Source organism: Eptesicus fuscus, chromosome 16 (genome assembly GCF_027574615.1).
Source record: "Eptesicus fuscus isolate TK198812 chromosome 16, DD_ASM_mEF_20220401, whole genome shotgun sequence".
NCBI lineage: Eukaryota > Metazoa > Chordata > Mammalia > Chiroptera > Vespertilionidae > Eptesicus > Eptesicus fuscus.
The window spans coordinates 30,755,983-30,777,038 of NC_072488.1; the positions used below are offsets into that span (position 1 = coordinate 30,755,983).

At 37.2% G+C, this 21,056-nt stretch overlaps 1 protein-coding gene across 4 annotated transcripts in view; it reads right to left on the bottom strand.

The window, feature by feature from the left end:
• RTN4 (reticulon 4) overlaps positions 1-21,056 on the bottom strand; it is a 58,378-nt gene that overhangs the window by 25,405 nt on the left and 11,917 nt on the right. The window contains exons 2-3 of one of the 4 annotated variants that reach the window (XM_008162123.3): positions 16,143-16,199; positions 13,047-15,461 (exon numbers count right to left, since the gene is read on the bottom strand). The exons of 1 other annotated variant lie outside the window; for it this stretch is intronic. In XM_008162123.3, coding sequence (XP_008160345.2) covers positions 13,047-15,461; positions 16,143-16,199 — 2,472 coding nt within the window. Of the gene's footprint in view, positions 1-5,390; positions 5,594-13,046; positions 15,462-16,142; positions 16,200-21,056 lie in introns of those variants that run through there. 2 more of the 4 variants (XM_008162126.3, XM_008162129.3) reach the window with 2 other exon arrangements.

The window sequence follows — 21,056 nt, forward strand, 5'->3', positions numbered from 1 at the left end:
ACATTAACTAGGTTATGACACAGGATTTAGTGGAAAAACCAGTTGGGAGTCCTGGTGAGGAAATAGAGTACCCAGACCATTGCTCTCACCACTTATCCATATAGGAAAAAACATGTGCAAATATATTTTTAAATGCAAACCTGGTTCTCATCAAGTAATACACTTAAAAACTGACAAAACAGCTCTCTTGGAAAGAGTTAAAATCATCAGAAATGCATAGTTAGTATTTAATCTTGGCCAAGGTTTCAGGACAGACACTCCCATAGATTGCTCAAAATAACTTGTACAGTCTTGCTGGAGGGTAGTTTTGCAACAAATGCCCAAATATTATAACCCAGCAATTTAGAAATAATCATGGATAAAAACCAAGATTTATATTCAATTATATTCATTTTAGTATAGTTCACACTTGCCAAAAACTTCAGGAATAACATGAATATTTAACTGTATGGGATTAGTAGTACATACTTAGAATACTACAAGCATTAAAACAATGTGGACTATCTTTTAAATGAAAGGAATTTCCCCCATTTAGCGGGGGGGGGGGGGGGGGGGGGAATGATTACAGAACAAAATGTACCATATTACCCTCCCAACTGTGACTGAAACTTCATGCTGCCCTGTGAGCGCTGTAAAAAAATAAATACCAAAACCTCTCTGTGTGAAGGGATGAATGCCTAAACAATGGGCTTCAACTAAGTTTAGAATGGAAAGTAGAGGGTTTTTCTCTAATCAATAGGTCTCTCAATTGGTTCACACCAAAGTTCCCTTCTCGGGCATATTTTTTTTTGGGGGGGGGGGCATTCCCAGGGGTTAGGAAGGCATTTATTTCAAGCAGCAAGACCCCTGCTCCTCTACCTGAATGTCGGTGTATGTGTACACCTATACCCATAGAGTCAGTAACCTTAAGCTTTCGAAGAAATGGAAAGTGGCTTATCAAAAGCAAAAATCAGGGAGCCCAACAACAACCTTTGCAGGGAAGTATGTTCCAGAAATGGTTCAAAGCTACCATACCTTAAGGTACAGTCAAACTGAATTCTAATCCTAAGAAACATTTCTATCCCCACCCTACAGAAACTTCCCTCAAAGGTCGTCCCTATAGCGTGTTAAATGCCAAATTCAAAAAGTACTCCTATTAATGGACAGCGGTGCACATATTCCTGAAATTCCAGAGTCCGCACCATTTCTCAGTCTTCACATTGAAGAGTTTCTCTGTATTTAACTGCTCATTCCTTCTTAAAAATCCTCTCCCCCTTACACTCTTCTGCTTCTTTTACTGCCCTGACAACAACTTCCCGATCTTTCCTGGTGCTTCAAACCACCCTCCCCGCCCCCCCCCACACACACACACACAATGATGGTTTTAGGTTTTCCTTCATTAATCTTCAGTTCGTTCTATGCAAACAGTAGTCCAGTCTTATCCAGGGTCTGGAAAATCCAAAACATAAGCAGTAAGTTTAAAATTGAACACCATTCTGAGTAGCGTGATGCAATCTCACGCTGTTCCACCCCCACCTGCTCAGGACAGGAATCATCCCGTTGTCCAGCGTATCCATGTTGCATATGCCTCCAGCTCTTTAGTCACTTAGTAGCCGTCCTAGTTATCAGATCAACCGAGGATTCTCAGTTCAAGTAACCCTCCTATTACTTAATAATGGCCCCAAAGTATAAGAGTAGGGGTGCTGGCAATGCGGATGTGCCCAAGAGAAGCTGCAAAGTGCTTCCTTTAAGTGAAAAAGTAAACAATTCTCAACCTAACAAGAAAAATATCATATGCTGAGATTGCTAAGATCAATGGTAAGACCGAATCTTCCATCTGTGAAATTGTGGAAAAAATAAATTTGGGCTAGTTTTGTTGTCACACCTCAAATGCAAACGTTATGACCACAGTGCGTGTTAAGTGCTCAGTGAAGATAGAAAAGGCATTCCATTTCTGTGTGGAAGACATGAAGAGCACACGTGTTCCGACCGACAGCAATGTGTTGTGCCAGAAAGCACTGAGCATAAACAAGGACTTCAGCAAGAGATCCCCTAAAACAAGGGACCATATTTATATAACTTTCATTACCGTATACTGTTACAATTGTTTCATATTATTATATACTGCTGTTAATCTCCTACTGTGCCTAATTTATAAATAAAACTTCATCATAGGTATGTACAGGGAAAAACATAGTACTCTATAGCCTTGGTACTATCCTCGGCTTCAGGCATCCATGGGGTCTTGGAATGTATTCCCACAGATAAATGGGTACTACTATCCTCATTTGTCTCACTTTGTATTCAATTCCCAATTCTTTATCATTAAATCTGTCATTTCTCTGAGCTTCTCAGGAGATATTCTATCATCACTTCATATTTGAAGTTTCTAAAACCAAGCTTGGCATTCTTCCTACCTACTTGAGCTCTATTTCTACAAATACTAATGCCCTAGCATTGCCAATGTTTTGCTGTGACTGAAATTTCATGTTGCCCTTTGAGCGCCTCCTTCACCCTAGTCCCACAAATCTATGTCAAATGTTAAGTATTCCTTCTTTCTCAAATCTGTCACTTCCTTTTCATTCCTATTTCAGGCCAAGCTCAGGCACTACGTGCCTAAAGTCTGGGTACATACAGTCATCCTAACTGTTTTGAGTTCTTCTCCAAGTTATTTCACATAGCACCCCAAACCAGTCTTTCAAACATACTATATTTTATTACTCTCTACTTTAAAACTTCCAAAGGCTCTTTATTCCCTTTATGATAAAGTCCAAAACCCAATGTCTTCTGCAATCTGGCACACAGTATGTTTATAGGACCACAGAACATCAAAACTGGAAGCCTAGAGATCATAGACCTAAGGAAACTAATACTCAAAGGGGTAAGTGTCTTACTCTGGCCAAAATCAAAACATGCCAGAACAGAAACTTAAAAGCCTAGATTGATGTTTCCTAAATTTGTAATTCATGATTATAACATGAATTACATCAGGATGCATAATATGAAGATGGCCAGGCCTTTCACCTGTAAATTCTGATTTGGTAGGTCTGAGTACGATCACAGGAATCTGCATTTTTAAGCACCACGTGATTCTTATATTCAGAGAAGTTTGAGGAAACCTGACCTAGATCTTGCAAATCTTCTATTTAATCATATTAATCTTATTTTTCAACTACTGTCCTATAAATATTGTCCTACCCAGAAAGTGCTATACAGTGTCTCAGTTAATACCATGTTTAGTGGTTATATCATTCTTCCACACCACCCAAACCCCAAAACTACCCATTCCTTATTTTAAGCTCTTCAAAATCTTTTGACTGTCTTAATCAATGCTTCCCATATAACCTCAATAATCAAGTACTATGTAGATTCCAATTTTTTAAGTATCCTAAGAATAATAGAATACCCAAGATGAAAAATATGTTATAAAATACAAATTATTAGTATTGGTCTGAGCCTGAAAGATAAAATGTCTTAAAAACTAGTTAATCGGTGGGAAAAAATCCAAAACAAAAAACCCAAATGATTTTAAAAACTGAAATCAGAGTACTTCTCACTTCTGTTATACCATTATATTTCCATTAGATGACTAGATGTGCTTAAGGGGGTGGGGGGATGGGACAGTAGAAAAAAGAATGGGCCTAAATACATTTTTTAAAATATACCTAGAATCTAGATTAGGTTCTTTCTTCTACTGTCACACACTTTTCATAAAACTCAATCCATGTCAGCCTCAGCTTTTCACCGATTTCCATTTAAGTCATAATCTATAATCTACAACATTAAAATTAACTGCTGATAAAAAAATACTAAAATATAATTTCACCAATGAATCTGAAATAGGTAAAGTTAGTCTTACCATGTAAAAAAGTCACAGACAAGGACTAAAAAATATTAGGCCATTACACTTACATACAAAGTGAGGCTCCCTAGAGACATTTGAGTAAATTTGATTTTATATTTAGTGCCTAAAAATTTATGGTATACTACGGACTATACTAGATCTTAATTTTTTCCTGTCACAAAATATCCCTAAATTAGTTCAGCAAATAAATAACTTATGATGTTATTGAATGTTCTAAGATTTAAATGATTAATATAGAGCCTTATTAGTTGCAGAGCCTGATGTGACTTTTCACCCATTTTTAAATCCTATATTTATTGCATTATCACTACTATATTTCCTTAGCAAAAAGTAGTATATAGATTCATATTTCACTTTGTAATGCTAATAATGGTCAGAATGATGAAAAAATTATTTTCTTTATTAAATTCACATGTAAAGAAACCATAAAGATAAAAATCCAAAGCTGTACTGTTTTCTAATCTTTAAATTGTATCTCAATATGAACGTAATCTTAAACTCACCTTTTCCCCACATTTCCTTATTAAACAGATTTTTAAAAAGAGATTGTGAGGGTTATTATAATTAGCTCCACATATTGCTTTTGGAAACATTATTACTAATCTTGCTAGCAATTCTACTGTAGAAGGATATATTTTTTTAAATTATAAAACTTTAATGTGGCCAGAAAAAAACTACTTGTGTGGAAAGTCTACTAGGACTACTTAATAGCTGTAATAATTTTTAAGATAATTTATTATAAGTGGTCAACACACACAATCTACCACCTTCTTTTTGTGAAAATGGTACATTTAGTCATCTACATAATACTTTTAAAATATTCATTACAGTCAACATTTCACCACTTATGGGCTTAAATTCTTACACAATGATCCACTGAGATTTGAAAGGATCTAGGCTTTCAAGGGGGAGGAAAAAGGATCAAGATCAATGATTGGTTATTACAAGGACAAAGGTTAGTGACTTAAATATAGACGTGCATTACAAATTATTCTATATACATTTTAATGATTTCAAGATACACAAAAATGTAATCTAATTAAAAGGAGGCTGGTAACCATTTTAAATGCCCAAAGAAGAAAACAGGCTTATTGCAAGCAAACACAATATCTTGCTGCCTACAAACCTTCAGATAGGATTTCAACTATACCAATTCAGCTTTAAAAAAAAATACTTAGTCACAGAAAATACGTCATTATGGAATACAAAAATAGCAAGGTAGATCTATCAGACCACAGTGACCAACAGATGAAATGTGTTGAAACCATACTGCTTAAAATGTGCAAGATTAAACAGAACCTAATCAAAGACAGGACTGCGAAGACTAAATCAAACGCCAGGGAAACAGAACAGCATGCCTTTTCTCATACACCACCAAATGTAAAAAACACACCCGAAATAGCTGTTTTAATCCTTCACTCTTACACCTCTCACAGGTTTCACTCTCAATCCAAAATACATCTAAACGGAAAAGCTCATTCACAGCCATATATTACTGATCACATAAAAAACACACAACACTGAATAGATTGAAAAGCAGATATACCCTTGTCCTTCCAATTTTTCTTCTGACCGTCCATCTCGTCACGATCTGCCCTCCAGATACAATGATCAATTATGCATACCAACAGGAAAGCTGTAACTGCAAAAGTCTACCCCTGAGACATGAAATATCCGCTTCCTCAACCGAAGCCTGCAGTCTCCTGCTGCACAACTGCAGCAGGGCTGGAGTCACCTGACGCCTTCTGGGTGTGGAGCAGCCTGACGCAGTGCAATCTGTAACTAGGCTACTAATACTCAGGCACTACTGCCTCCTTTCTGTTTATTGTTCTGGTCTTTTGCTTGTTGCTCACACCAAAAGGAGCTACTTTTGCAAGGGGGAGGAGGGGCAGCCTACCAAAAGAAAGAAAAGAGGGTTGTTCTTTTGGCATTTAACCAATGAATATATTTGAAGTACACTTAAGGCATATACAGTTTTTTTGCTTTGTTTTAAATTATACTGCTGCTTTTCAATTTCATCTAAAACTCCTCCAAAAAAATCAGTGGTTACCTGTTAAGAAAAAACACACACACAGACTGATTGCAAAGCTTATTCATAAAAACACATTATTTGTCACATAATTTTAATGGCTCAATAAGATTTCTATTCAGAAGCTTAAAAAGCAGATAGGTCCTAGTCCTTCAAATATTTCTTCTGACCGTCCACCTAGTCACTATCTGCCCTCCAGATGCAATTATCAATTTTGCACATCGACAGGAAAGTTGCAATAGCTTTTATCTCACGGGTAATAGCTTATATTTCAAGCCTGGGAAATGCTAAGTCTCTTTTTACTTTCTCCTATGATTAAGGCTTAAAGCATTCAGCATTTGCACCCTTATGAGGGTTTAAGCAGAGAATCATAAAGTCAAGTTATTTATGTTTATTTAATATATGCTACTCAATAGAAAAAAGTTTTTATTCAATTTCAACAATCTTTCTAATGCAATGGTATTTTTTCATTCTTTTCCAATTAAGGAAATTCAGAGAGTTACAAATCCATACTTATTCTGAATTTATCACCTGTTCCAACTCAATCTTTCAATAAATATCTATTAGCTTGAGGAGAAATATTTATTTATGTGCTAATTATATCATTTGCCTTGGGAAAATGATATGAGACCAAACTAAAATTTTACTGATAAATACATAAAAATAAGTCTATGTACAGAATTTCTAAAATTTTTGTTCAACTTTATAAAACTGTCATTAATTCCAGTGCAGAATAATAGTCTTTACTAATGTTCTGTAACTAACTGTTCAACAGATGACTAAGCAGAAGAGGCAATATATAATGACAAAATCAGCTAAAATATTTTAAAATGTCTGATAAAGTATAAGATATGTAGCCTATGTACAAAAATACATACTTCACAGGACTATGCAGCTACACTAAAATAGTTATAATGTTTTCTGGAACTTTCTATAAAACTGTGTGGGCTGCAAAACCCTCCAAAATCCTTAATATCAGAAGAGGCCTGAATATCGATGACTCAGTTCTTTCCCATATCTGCCTAACTGTCAACATAAATAAAGCAAAGCTATTTTTAAAGAGAACCCAGTATTCTCAGCTTAAGAGTGAATATTTAACTTTAAACTATTCACTGGACCCTTAAATAATATATTTGAGAACCCCGTCACCAAGTCATAGCATAACTGAAAATATCCCAAACTATTCAATAAGTACATATTATATACTAATAATGAGTCCCATAAAACTGAAGGCCAATACATACTTTAGCCTTAGAATACAGCATTCAAAAATGGCACCCAAAGAGGTTTTTTAAAATACATTTTTATTGATTTCAGAGAGGAAGGGAGAGGGAGAGAGAGAAACATCAATGATGAGAGAGAATCAATCATTGATTGGCTGCCTCCTGCATGCCCCCACAGGGGATCGAGCCCACAACCCAGGCATGTGCCCTTGACCGGAATCGAACCTGCAACTTATCAGTCCGCAGGCGGACACTCTATCCACTGACCCAAACCGGCTAGGGTGCCCAAAGGGTTTTTAAGTCAGAGATTACTACACAAACAGGAGAGGGGGTGGAAAGATTTCTTAAGATATGGGTATTTACCATTCACATCTTCTGGTATTTAACTTGGTTTGACAATTTAAAAAAATAGCCTGAGAGGGCAAGAATGTGTAATAATATCCATTCACCTAAACATTAAATATACCTAGTAACTCCCTGGCAGATTAAAAAGGCAAAACAGGAGCCCTGGAAATTCAACCTTGCATAGTGATATCTAATTCTTCAGTTTATATGGGCTTTGCAATTTATTAAAGCTTACAGCGAAAACTGGTTCATATAAATCAACTGACATTCTGCCCATTTCTTTCTTAAGAAAAGTTTTAAAATTAGAGTTCCTTTAAGTTTGGTAAACTACGCAAAAACATGCTTAAATTTGAAATTTTGATGAGACAAAAAATGTGTTCAAATATAAAGCTGTATGGGCTATGCTTATTGTGAGGATCAAATGAATTAGTGTTGGGCAAAATGCCTTACGACAGGTGCCTGACAAAAAGTAGGCCCTATTTAAGTGCTAGCCATTTATGATTAGTTTTATGCTAAAAATAACAAACTACAAGGGACAAGACCCTTAAAACACATCTAGGAAAGCATATAGATTAAGCCATCTAATTTTCTAGGCAATAACCAACACCTTTCAAACCAGAAGTGCCTATACACACAAATTATTCTTTGCTATGTAGTTCTATTATTTTGCAGCTGAGAAAATTTTATATATGAATAGTTTATAGGTCCTATTTCACATTAAATCCCAACTTCACAGGCAAATAAAGGACATAAATCTGTGTGTTTTTTAAAAAAAAATCATCATTTATTTTGTTTGCCTTCAAATATTTAACAAATAAAAAAATTTTCAATGATAATTTTTAAATAGAGCAGATACATCCCAACAGCATTTTGATTATTTGGGACAGGAACCCATTTCCTCTTAAAAGGAGGATTCCAAAGGAGAGGACAACAGAAAAGTGCTTTACTTATAATGCAAGTAAATAAATTCTTAATGTCTAAATTCTAAGTCCTACTGCATATTATTGGGAAGGGGGAGGGGAGGAGGGAGTCTCCTTTTCCTGAAATCAAAATCAGACTTACACAAAACTTTGTAAATAAACTGTTCAAAGTTCATGTCTGGCAACTTCTCGCTCCTCAAAGTCCATATCCCAAGTACCTCCCCCAAGTATGACAAAAACCAGTAAGGAAAATGTCCCCAAAGCATGCCCTAAAATTTCCTACATTGACATTGTTTCTCTTCTTCTCATATCTCGAATCAAAACACTCATTTTCTTAGTGCACTTACCTCATCAGTAGGAAATGTACATGATTATATCAATCCCTACTAAAGAATAAAAAAACTCTTTTCTCTACAACCAGAAAGAGAGAAAGAGGAGAGAGGAGAGAGAGGGGAGAGAGGGGAGAGAGAGAGAGAGGAGGAGAGGGGTGGGGGGAGAGAGGGAGGGGGGGGGGAGAGAGAGAGAGAGAGAGAGGGAGGGAGGGGGGGAGGGAGGAGGGAGGGGGAGAGGGGAGAGGAGAGAGAGGGGGAGAGAGAGAGAGAGGTTTGTATCTATAAGTGGCAGGATTTCAGACATTAGAAAGTGTATTTTGGCATAGGCAGCAATATGTAAGCTGTAGGTCTGCCCTAGCCAGTTCTCCCAAGATTCTTCCTTTTCCATGTCTTTCCTTCCTTTTCTTCTGAACCCCAGAAAATTTCATGTTTTGTTTTGCTTTGTTTTCTTAACAATGTTGAGATAAAGGAAATAAAGTGGGAACAAGGCAGTCATTTGGATTGAAAGTACTACTCTAAACTGGGAATTGCTTGTGTACAATACTTCATAGCTAAAATAGTTATTTCCACTTCCAGCAATAGAAAACAGCATTCACTTTTTAAATAAACAATTGTAGTTACACAGTAGTTTTGAACTTACTTGAAAATTTAATTATCCCGAGTTATGAAACTAAACATATGTCTCACTACTGAAAGGTATTAAACATCACTGTTTAATGTGCTGTGATATAATGCCCTCTATGGACTAAATTATAACACTTCAACATTAACTACTGAATTGAAACTTAAGATATGGAAAAATACTTTAGTCTAGAAAATGAATGACAAGTTAAAATGGCAAAAAAAAAATTAGCATTTTTGAGTCTATAAACAATTTTGCATAAGTTGCTAAAAAAATGAATACTAAAAACCATAGAAGAAATTGAAAGTGGTATTACTGAATGAGAACTAAAAAAATGTTGGCTTCTTGTATTATAATCTAAGATAAATATATAGATATTCCAAAAGAGACAAAGCATTTTTAATTTGGAATTTAAAAATAGTCTTTAGGCTCTGAAACCTTAACACCTTTAAGTTTTCATTAAAGTACACAGGTTTGGGGGAATCCTTAAGGTCATTTCATAATGTCTGTAATAGCATGATTCAAGCACTTGTTTCATTCAATACAATGTGTCAAGATTCAAAATCCTGTTATAAAGTCATTTTTAGTATGAAACACATACCCACAACTCACTAAATTTCTCTGCCCAACTGAGTATATTCCATGTGGTCAATTACAGAGCATTCCACAGGCCTCATTTTCTGTCTACAACACTAGGTGGCACCAACACCCACAGCACAGCTGACTGTCTAACCCAGGGCATGAAATCCGGCAGTGCTGATTTTCTGTGTTTCCCTGTGTTCCCTAGGATTGTTTCCTGGTAGCAGGAAATTAGATCAGAGTATGATGGGAACAGGAAAACAACTTCACCACCAAAAGGCATGTGGGATAAAATAACCTCTGACCAGAATTCAAAATCAATTGTGAATAGATCAGAATTAAATGTAAAAAATGAATCTATAAACAAGTAAATAAAGTTACAGATTTCCCTTTGTGAACATTTAAAATGTCCAGCAAAATTAAAATTATTTAGAAAACTGAGGGGAAACTGTGACATGACAAGAGTGTGCATCCTTTGTATAGAAAGAACTCTCAAAATTAAAGATGAAAATCTAAATTTAAAAATGGGCAAAGGAGCCCTGACCAGTGTGGCTCAGTTGGCTGGAGCATCCTCCCGTACACTGAAAGGTGGTGGGTTTGATTCCTGGTCAGGGCACATACCCAGGTTTCAGATTGAAGCCCCTGTTGGGGAACATACAGGAGGCAACTGATCGATGTCTTCTCTCTCAAATCCATGTTTTCTATTCTTTCTCTTCCTCTCTCTTAAATCAATTTTAAAAAAAAACAAAACACACCCCACAGCCTTAACTGGTTTGGCTCAGTGGATAGAGCGTCGGCCTGCGGACTAAAGGGTCCCAGTTCGATTCCGGTCAAGGGCATGTGCCTTGGTTGCGGGCACATCCCCAGTTGGGGATGTGCAGGAGGCAGCTGATCGATGTTTCTCTCTCATCAATGTTTCTGGCTCTCTATCCCTCTCCCTTCCTCTCTGGAAAAAAATCAATAAAATATATTTTTAAAAGAAACACCCACATATCCTCAGGTGAAGATTTAAAAAAAAAAAATGGGCCAAGGATATGAACAGGCAATTCACACAAAAATTACAAATAGCCAATAAATATATGGAAACATGTTCACCTTCACATGCCACTTTAACTTGTCAAACTCATAAAGGTTTTCGATTTGGTTTTTAATGGCAAATACAGAATGTCTGGAAGAATCCATAAGATATAAATCAGACTAGGAGGGAGCACTAAGTGTTTACTTGATACAGGAAGACCTACTATCACTGTACTTTTTAAATTTTGTATATGTGAAGGTATTATCTATCCAAAAAATAAAATATATATCAACTGGTGGTAACAGAGAAATGGGTGTTTTCTTACTCTGTTAAAAGGGGTAAAAATTAGTTCTGGATCTCATCCTCCCCTCCTGACTCTCTATAAGCACCTTTAATTAGACATTTACTCCAATCTTTTAAAAAGGGGCTGGGCTTCTTCAACCCCATTGTCTCCCTCGCATTGCTAACACTCTTTCTCACAGTCTCAAACTTTCTTTAAAACTGTCAACACGTATCTATTTTCTAAAATCCCATTCATTCCTCAGCCCTAGCCCTGCCCACTCACACCACCTGCCACTGTCAGGCCAACATCTTCCCTCCTTTTTGATAAATTCTTAATCCCTAATCTTAGGTGAGCTAGTATTTGATAACATACCAATCCTTCCACCTTTAAATCTTCCTCTTCTCTTGGTTTTTCCCTCGTTGATCTGTGGCTTTAATTACTATCCCGGAGCCCATGGCAAATCCTATATAATAAAAGGCTAATATGCAAATTGACCAAATGGCAGAACGACTGGTCGCTATGATGCGCACTGACCACCAGGGGGCAGACGCTCAATGCAGGTGGTCAGTGTGCTCCCACAGGGGGAATGCCGCTCAGCCAGAAGCTGGGCTCATGGTTGGCGAGCGCAGCGGCAGTGCTAAAGTAGTCCGACTGCCAGCTTAGACCCGCTCCCTGCAGTCAGACATCCCCCGACTGTGAGAGGGTGCAGGCTGAGCTGAGGGATGCCCCCCCCACCCCCACCGTGCATGAATTTTGTGCACCGGTCCTCTAGTACACACATAAAAGCAAAGTCTCTCTCAAGAGCTTCCTATGTATAATATCCATCACTTCTTGGCTGTCCCTTAAATAATGTACTAGTATTACCAATATATTTAAAACTTAATTTTTTTATCTTCTCTCCTTAAATCTCACTTCATTCCCCAAAATTCCCGAACTCAGTTTCTCATACTGCCAACCATGTATTTGCACATATTGAGTCATCTTTAATGCCTCCCCTTATCCTTCATGTTCATGTCCAACCAAACCCCAAGTCCTACTAGTATGTCATCAGGCTCATCCCACTGCCTTAATGTTCATAGCCTCCTCTTTCTTAGACTATAGCAACAATCTCTAAACTGGTCTCTGTCAGTGGTATTACCCATTTTGCAACAAACATATAAGCAGATTCAGTAGAATCCACATAATCACTACATATTTTCATAGAAAACACAACTAAGTAACAAACACATTTTCAAATCACTTTACACAAATCAGGTCATGGGAAATGTAGAGACAAAAGAAAAAATGAGAATAAGTAAAATTTTTCAGAAAAATTCATAATAGCATACCTCAATTTATACTTTTCAACAAAATGTCTACTACTCAGTATACATAACTTTACACCTATTACTGGAAAATACTGCAGTATATTGAAATAGTAGGAACATTACAGAAAGTTTCTTTCATTCAAAAATTTAAAAAATTAATTTATGGGAAAACAAAAGTAAATGCACCTGAAAATATTTTAATACCTCTTGCTCTGCGTGCTATCAGGAAACACTGAAGCAAAAGAAAAGAAATATACGCTGAAGCCAATTCTAACAATTTTTTTTCTAGTTCCCTGGCAATATACAAATGATCAATGAATAATTGTGTAGAAAAGTTAAGAACAAGGGTAAGGGATGAGTGCAAGAGAAGTAGAAAAAGCACTAAAACCTTTACCTGGGACAGTAGAAGAGGATTCTATCAATGTGATGTGATGTACTGGACACTACAAATGTAATACACTACACAAAATGTAGTGAAATGTTCCATGGTTAAGTCAAAAGGTGGCAAGAAAAAAAGCACAAAAACAATGTATGGATTCATTACCTGAAGTTTTACTCAGCTCTGCTGAAATTATAGCAGATGGTGATCTGTTCTCTTTTTCTGTACCAGCAGGAAGTTTTTTCTCGGCTTCTTTCACAAGAACTTTGGGTTTAACTATATTCCCTATCTCTGGTTGAGTGGCCAAAACAGAAACATCTGGAGGCAGTAAGGGCACCTTTGAAATATCAGACCTTTCTTTGGAGACTTCCTCTGGGACGTGGACTTTATCTTCAGCCTTACGTTGTACATGCTTGAAAAAAACGTCATGGGGTAATTCTGAGCGAGGCAATGACCCAGCTCCATCCTCAACATTAGCAATTTCACTTTTGCGGGATACTTCTAGGTCAGTGTATTCCCTGGCTAATTTGGAAGAATCAGTTCTGGAACTGACAAATGTAGGGAACTCATCTATAATCTCAATGGGAGAAGAATCTGAAAATGTTTCACTCTCTCTTATTTTTGCTTCCTTAGCAATAAATAAGCCATCGTTTGAATAAACTGCAGCACTGAGCTCCTCCATCTGCAAAGGCGTTTTCTCCTTTTGGGTCCATGTTGGAACTTCACCAGGGGATACGGTACCTTTTGTGGTGCCTAAACTGGGCTGGAATGATTCCAAATACGGCTTCCCCCCCTTAGGGGGTGGTGAAGCTCTGACTTTTTCCTTATTTTCATGTTCTATCATGAACTCAGACGAAGTTTCAATGAGATTTTCCTTCATCAGTATCACAGCTTCATCTTGTTTTTGTGGAACTTCAGGGATTGAATCATCACTAAATAAGTCAACTGGTTCAGAATCAGGTGAGGAATCTTCAACGAGGTCCGAATGCTCAGGCTCTGGCTGTGCAGCTTTGGCTATTTCTGAATAATTAGAGAAATCTGGAGTTGGTTCAGCAGAGACCTTTGTTTCTTTAATTAAATCACATGCAATCGATATATAAGGAGCTTCTGTTTCTTGGACAGCTACCGTCATACTTGCAGGCTCTTGAACCTCTTCCTTTGTTCCTGATACCTTTTTAAGTGACACATTCATGGCTTCTTCATAAGGTGGTGGATTTTCAGGCTCAAGTTTCCTGCTTTCATAATTAATTGAAGGAGGAGCGTCTAACGGGGATGAACTGGGCTGCACCCCAGAAGCACCAGCACTAGGAGCTACAGAACTTAATGGTGCTTCCATAACAATGTCAGGCAAAACTGGTGAAGGAGTAGCTTCGGATTCTTCAAAAGATGGGCAAAGCTGTGCTACAGAGTAGAGTGACTCCTGCATAGCTTCTGATGTTTGAACCAAGTCCATTTTTGTTTCAAAGGCAATCTTCGTACCTGTGGCTTCATTCAGTTCACTTTCACATGCTTCCTGTACTAAATCCGGGGTTAGACCTTCAGGCATGTTCGTCATTACTTCCCCTGTCACCTTTGATAAACTATCTGTTGTGACATAATCTGTCTCAGAACCCTGTGCTGCTACAGGGAAAGGGTGTGATGATTTGGTGCCAGTATTCTTCTCTGTTATAATTTGAGCCTTTTTCTCTTCTATTTTTTTTTCATCTGTCTTATTTTCTGAAGTATGGTCTTCCAACACAGGAAAAATGTTTGTTGAAATGCTTTCAGTTGCTGTTGGGTTAAAGGGAGTACATGTGATGTATGTTCCTGAACCATCTTTTATAGCTTCTGGTGTACTGGGAAAGGAAGTATCATCATTACTGCTTTCACTGTCTTTCTCAGGGTTTGTCTGATCAATGCTATCCACAAAATATTTCTTATCCACTTTACTCTCCAACTTGCTCTCTCTATTACCTGCGGTAGCCAAGACATCACTATCTTGCTTATCATTGATACCTCTTACTTCCCATACTCGCTCAAATGGTTTAAAGTCTGCATATTCTTCCCTCATAGGAGCTCCTGCTGTAACTCTCTTTTCATTAAAACTGTCCCTTCTTTTTTCTGGGAACATAACGTTGTTCACTTCTTTAGTCAAGTTAGTAAGGGCTATAGGTGACTCTTGTTGATTATGGAGGACATTATTACTAACTAAACCATCCTCTTCATCTTTACTCTTCACAATTATTTCCTTCCTAGGGTCTGCTACTGTTATGGCAGACTCTGCTTTTGGAGAGCCACTGATTGACGATCCCATTTCTGAATATTCCAATTCTGAAAACTCTGCTAACTCTTTGTCTACAAATGGATTTTTTGTCTTTTCTGGAAACTCTTTGGAAGCTTCCTTTGAAGTTTCTTGAATTGTTCCTTTGGTAGGTAATACTGCTGGTAAATTACCAAGGTATTCATGTTCTTTGAAAGAAGTAGCTGAGAGGGAAGACAGAGAAGGAAGAGAAGCAGCAGTTTCAAGCAGGACAGATGGGAAATCCTCTTGACCAGCGGAAACCGTGTTACCTGGCTGCTCCTTCAAGTCCATAATTTTTTCTGTGACCATGGACAGAAAGGAAAGTTAGAGAATGCCAGTGTTCTCAGGGTTAATGTATGCTTTATTACAGATTCAAAACAATGTTAGTAAAGACTTGCTATTAACTAAAATGAAATGTAACATTTAATTAATAAAGAACAAGTAGACTGGAACCATTACTAAAAAATTAAAGCTATTATCAATAAAACCTGTGTATGGCTACAGAGGTAATTATATGTCATGCAAAGACATAAACCAGTCTTTAAGAAAAACCTCAAGTATAATCACTAAAAAAGCTCATTTCAACTGGTTTTAGAGGGGAAAAGGGGATTTGAGAAGAGAGTTTGACAGTTTAGGAAAGAAAAGACACTGGACAATTAAATGCCACAGAATGACATTCGTACACGTGTAAGTCTTCCAGCTATACAGCAAGTAAATTTTACTTGGAGAAATGGAACAGTCAATATGTAAATGTAAATCAAGGGTCCAAGAACTCTTTATATATTTCCAATTATTAGTCAAAAGTTCTGCCCATTTCCCCGTTGGACATAGCATATAAAATGCAATTTCAACTTTTTCAGTAGATATTATCTGAACCATGCTGATTTTTAGTAAATTCAAACTACTCTGTACAGAGTTAACAAAACTAAAGAGTTAAAGGTAGAATACACAGAGGTAAAAGGCTAGCAGAAAGAACTTGCCTGCAGAGGAGTGTATCACAGGCTCAGATGCAGCAGGAAGAGCAAAAAGTGTCTCATCTGAAAAACAAATAGAATATAACCTCAGCAGAAATAAAGACAGAGCTGGAAGGAGCCTAAAGATAAGAGGAGCAAGTAAGGGTTCAGTTTGTATGAGTTAATACAAAACTTCACCTACAGAGAACAAAGCCAAGATGGAAAGGAAAAAGTAGTACCATTAGTAGAACCATTAATTCAGATTAAATTACTATATATATATATATATATATATATATATATACATACACATATATATATTATAAAGTTGATTAAATGGTATCCATACAACCTATCATTTTTCAAGAGGCAAAAACATGCTTATGTTACACATCATGAACCAAAATGGCTTTAAGATACTATTTTTCTTACTTAATATACCACATCCAAAGCTTTTATTCACATTTTCAGATAGTTAAACTATCTTGTACTAATTAAGCCAAAATTTTAAAGATGCATTTGAATAAAATTAATACGACACTTGCTTAGTCATTTTTATTGGCATATGTTCAGTTCAGAAGAACTTTCGAAGAATGCATTTTCTTATGCCAGGTTGTCTACCTTTAAATAAAAATATTCTAAGAGTCATTGTACACTATTCTTTGAAGACATCAGTTCTATCACCATTGTCCAAATTACAAAGAAAATACTAATTATCATTAGGAAGATCATTATTATCACCAGTCTTATTTTGTTTAAAATTAACATTGAGGGCTACTTGTTATTCTAAGGACTTTACACGCAAAAACTCATTTTACTTCTTAGAACCCTATTGCTACAAGGGTTGTTGTTAATATCCCCATTTAACAGATTAAAAAACCACCACCACCAAGGGACAGAACTTAAAGAACTCACTCAAAACACAAAACAACTAGTGAGACTCAGGCAATTCAGCCCCAGAGCCCATTTTCTTTTTTTTTTTAAATATATTTTATTGATTTTTTTTCCAGAGAGGAAGGGAGAGGGATAGAGAGTTAGAAACATCGATGAGAGAGAAACATCAATCAGTTGCCTCTTGTACACCCCCTACTGGGGATGTGCCCGCAACCAAGGTACATGCCCTTGACCGGATTCGAACCCGGGACCCTTCAGTCCGCAGGCCGACGCTCTATCCACTGAGCCACATCGGTTAGGGCCAGAGCCCATTTTCTTAACCACAATATATTATGGACTGAATATCTGTGACACCCCCCGCCCCCCCCCAATTTTTATGTTGAAGCCCTACCCTCCAACGTGATGGTATGTGGAATCAGGGCCTTTGGAAGGTAATTAGGGTTACATGGTAGGATAGGATTAGTGTCCTTATAAGAAAAGACACTAGAGAGCTTGCTGCTCACCCTTCCCTGTCTCTCCATTCTTCTGTGCCCACGCACACGCGCGTACACACACACACACACGCACGCACGCACACATGTGCTATGTGAGCAAATGGCAGCCACCTATAAGCCAAGAGAAGGAGCCTCAGCATGAAGCCTAGCCGGCACCTTCATCTTGGATTTCCTGGTCAGTGCAAAAGAAAGGATGAATAAGCTTTAAAAAAGCAACAGAAAGAAACTATGCAAACTGAACTACAGCAGGGGGAAAAAAAGGCTGGGGGGTGGGGAGGTGGAGAGGGGTAATGAACAGAGCTCAGTGACCTGTGAGATAATCAAGCATTTAGAGTATATGTAATTGGAACCCCCTCCAATCACAACAGTGACAGATGCAGGGGGGGGGAAAAAAGGAATAAAGATATAACAAACCAAAATTTGTCAACTGTGATGGAAAATACCAATTTACAAATCCAAGAAGCAGAATAAATACAACCCACAAAGAAACACACTGTAAAGGTCAAATTGTTGTAAACCAAAGACTGAGGAAAACCTTTAAAACAGGAAAAGGGCAAGGGAACAGCAATAAGAATGACCTGACCTCTCACTGGAAAAAACATAATCCAAAAGATAATGGACATCCTTAAAATAATTTTTTTTAAAAAAGGGCAACCTAAAATTATAAACCATCATTATTATTCACTGATTCCCTATTTGCAAGTTTGTTTACTGGCTAAATTGGTAATCCCCAAATCAATACTTACAATAGCAAACATGCACAGAACAGCAAAATATGCCCCTCACCCAACACAGGTTCCCAGGGGAGGTCAAACGAAGAAACCCCATGTCTCCTTGTTTCACTCTCAGACTGTAAGCACGTGTTCTTTTTCCAGCCTATTTAGTGCCACATTTTTTCACATTTTTGTGCCTTTTGTTAGTTATTTTGCTGTTTAAACAGGGTCCTAAGCACAGTGCTGAAGTGCTGTCTAGTGTTCTTAACCACAGAAGGTTGTGATGTACCTTACAGAGGAAAATGTATGTATTAGATAAGCTTCATTTAGGATGAATTATCATGCTGGTGACCATGTGTTCAATATTAATGAATCAACAATATATAGTAAATCATGTGTCTTTAAATAGAAATACACATAAAACAAAGTTATATATAGATTGGTTAACAAAAATGCTATGACTAGAGGTTTCCGGGAACCTAACCTCGTATTTCCCCTAGGGGCAATGATTCAGTATTTGCTAATTTAGTGTTTTCTGCGACTCTATAAAACATAACTTCCTTCTCTGACTGGCTTATTTCGCTTAGCATAAATGCATAACCCAGGAACACAGACAATAGGGTGGTGAAGGCCTGGGGTCGGGGGTGGGGATGGGCTGGGAGAGGTAAATCTTTCAACATTAAAGATTTAAAACAGAAAAAAAAACAAAAAACACCATAACTTCCGTATATAGCAAGAGTGACTGTACTCACACAAAAATATTCTTGAAAAACAAAGACAATAAAGGTATTATTAGATAAAATATGAAAACAAAAGCTGAAAGAAATTACCATCAAGAGACCTGCCCCCCCCCCCCTTACAAGAAATGCTAAAGTTCTTCAGACTAAAGGGAAATGACACCAGATAAAAATCTGTACCTTCATAAAGGAACAAAGAATGGCGGAATGGTAAATATATGAGTAGATATAAAATATTCTCATTTCTTAATTTCTTTAAAGAATAAGTGATTTTGAAACACAAATAATTACAATATACAATATTTGCAGAAGCAAAACGTATGACAATAAAAACACAAAGGATGGAAGAACTGCATGGATGCATAAAAGAACAAAAACCAGATGGGACAAAGAGAAAACAAAGACTTAAATGAACCATACTAATAAGTATGATCAATGTAAATGGTCCCAATTAAAAGCAGGTTTTCAGACTAGATAAAAATCCTTCTACGTGACATTTATAGAACACACACTTTATATATATGAACACAGGTGGTTAAAAGTGAAAGGATCTACCCCTAGCTGGTTTGGCTCAGTGGTTAGAGCGTCAGCCTGCGGACTGAGGGGTCTCAGATTCGATTCCAGTCAAGGGCACATGCCTGGGGTTGTGGGCTTGATCCCCAGTAGGGGGAGTGCAGGAGGCAGCCAATAAATGATTATCTCTCATTATTAATGTTTCTATCTCTCTTTCCCTCTCTCTTCCTTTCTGAAATCAATAAAATATCTATATATATAAAAGCCTAAGCAACCAGCTGACCGGGGGCAGACGCTCAATGGCCACTGGGGACAGACACTCAATGCAGGAATGGAAACCACAGGCATGGAAACATGGAACAGACTGATGAATCTCAGAGGGAAGAGAGGAAGGGGGAGGGCAGGAAGAGATTAACCAAAGATCTTATATGCATACGAGAGGCCCGGTGCACAGATTCGTGCACCGGTGGGGTCCCTCGGCCTGGCATGTGGGGATCGGGCCAAAACTGGCTCTCTGACATCCACCAAGGGGTCCCAGATTGTGAGAGGGTGCAGGCCAGGCCGAGGGACCCCACCAGTGCATAAATCCGTGCACCGGGCCTCTAGAATATATATATAAAAGTGAAAGAATATAAAAGGATATATCATCCAAGCACTTACCCTAAGAAATCTGGAGCAGCTACATTAAGGTCGAGCAAAGTAGATTCAAAGACAAGGAATATTACCTTGACACTATCAGTGATAAAGAGGGGCATTTGGTAACGATAAAGGAGAAAACAAACAACACTAAATAGCTATGTTACAACACTAAAGATGTATGTGAAAGGTATATAGAAAATACATGAAGCAACAACTAAAGGGAGACAGACAAATCTAAAACTTTTATTTAAAAAATTTAACACTCAACTCTCAACTAATCGACAGACTACACCCACATGCATGTAATCAATAAGGTTAACCCTTTGCACTCGCTTGCTTTTTTCTCGATTCCTTTATTCTAATGCTAACTGTGTCGAGTCACACTCGACATCCGAGTGCAAAAGGTTAAAGATGACTTAGATAACATTATTCATGAACTAAACTGACTTTTATAGAGCACTACAAACAACAGAATACACATTCTTCTCAAGTACACATGGAACATTCACCAAGATAAACCATTTTCTGGTCTATAAAACAAGTCTCAATACACTTAAAAAGGCTGACATCATAAATTAAATTGATCACAGGAATTAAATTTAAATCAGTAAGACAAAAATATCTGGAAAACCCCAAAATGTTTGGAAATTAAACTATACAATTTCAAATAATCCATGGATCACAGAGGAAATTAAAGCATTTTTTAAATTAAATGATAATGGAAATTTGTGGGATACAGGTAAAGCAAGGTTAGAGAGAAATTTATATTTAACTCTGAAGGATTCAATTCAAAGAGCTTCCACCTCATGAAATCAGAAAAAAAGAGCAAGTTACACCCAAATAAGTAAAAGAAAATAACAAGAATCAGAGCAGAAACTAATGTTATAGAAAACTAGTAAACAATAGAGAAAAATCAATGATACCAAAAGTGAAATCAATAGAACTGATACT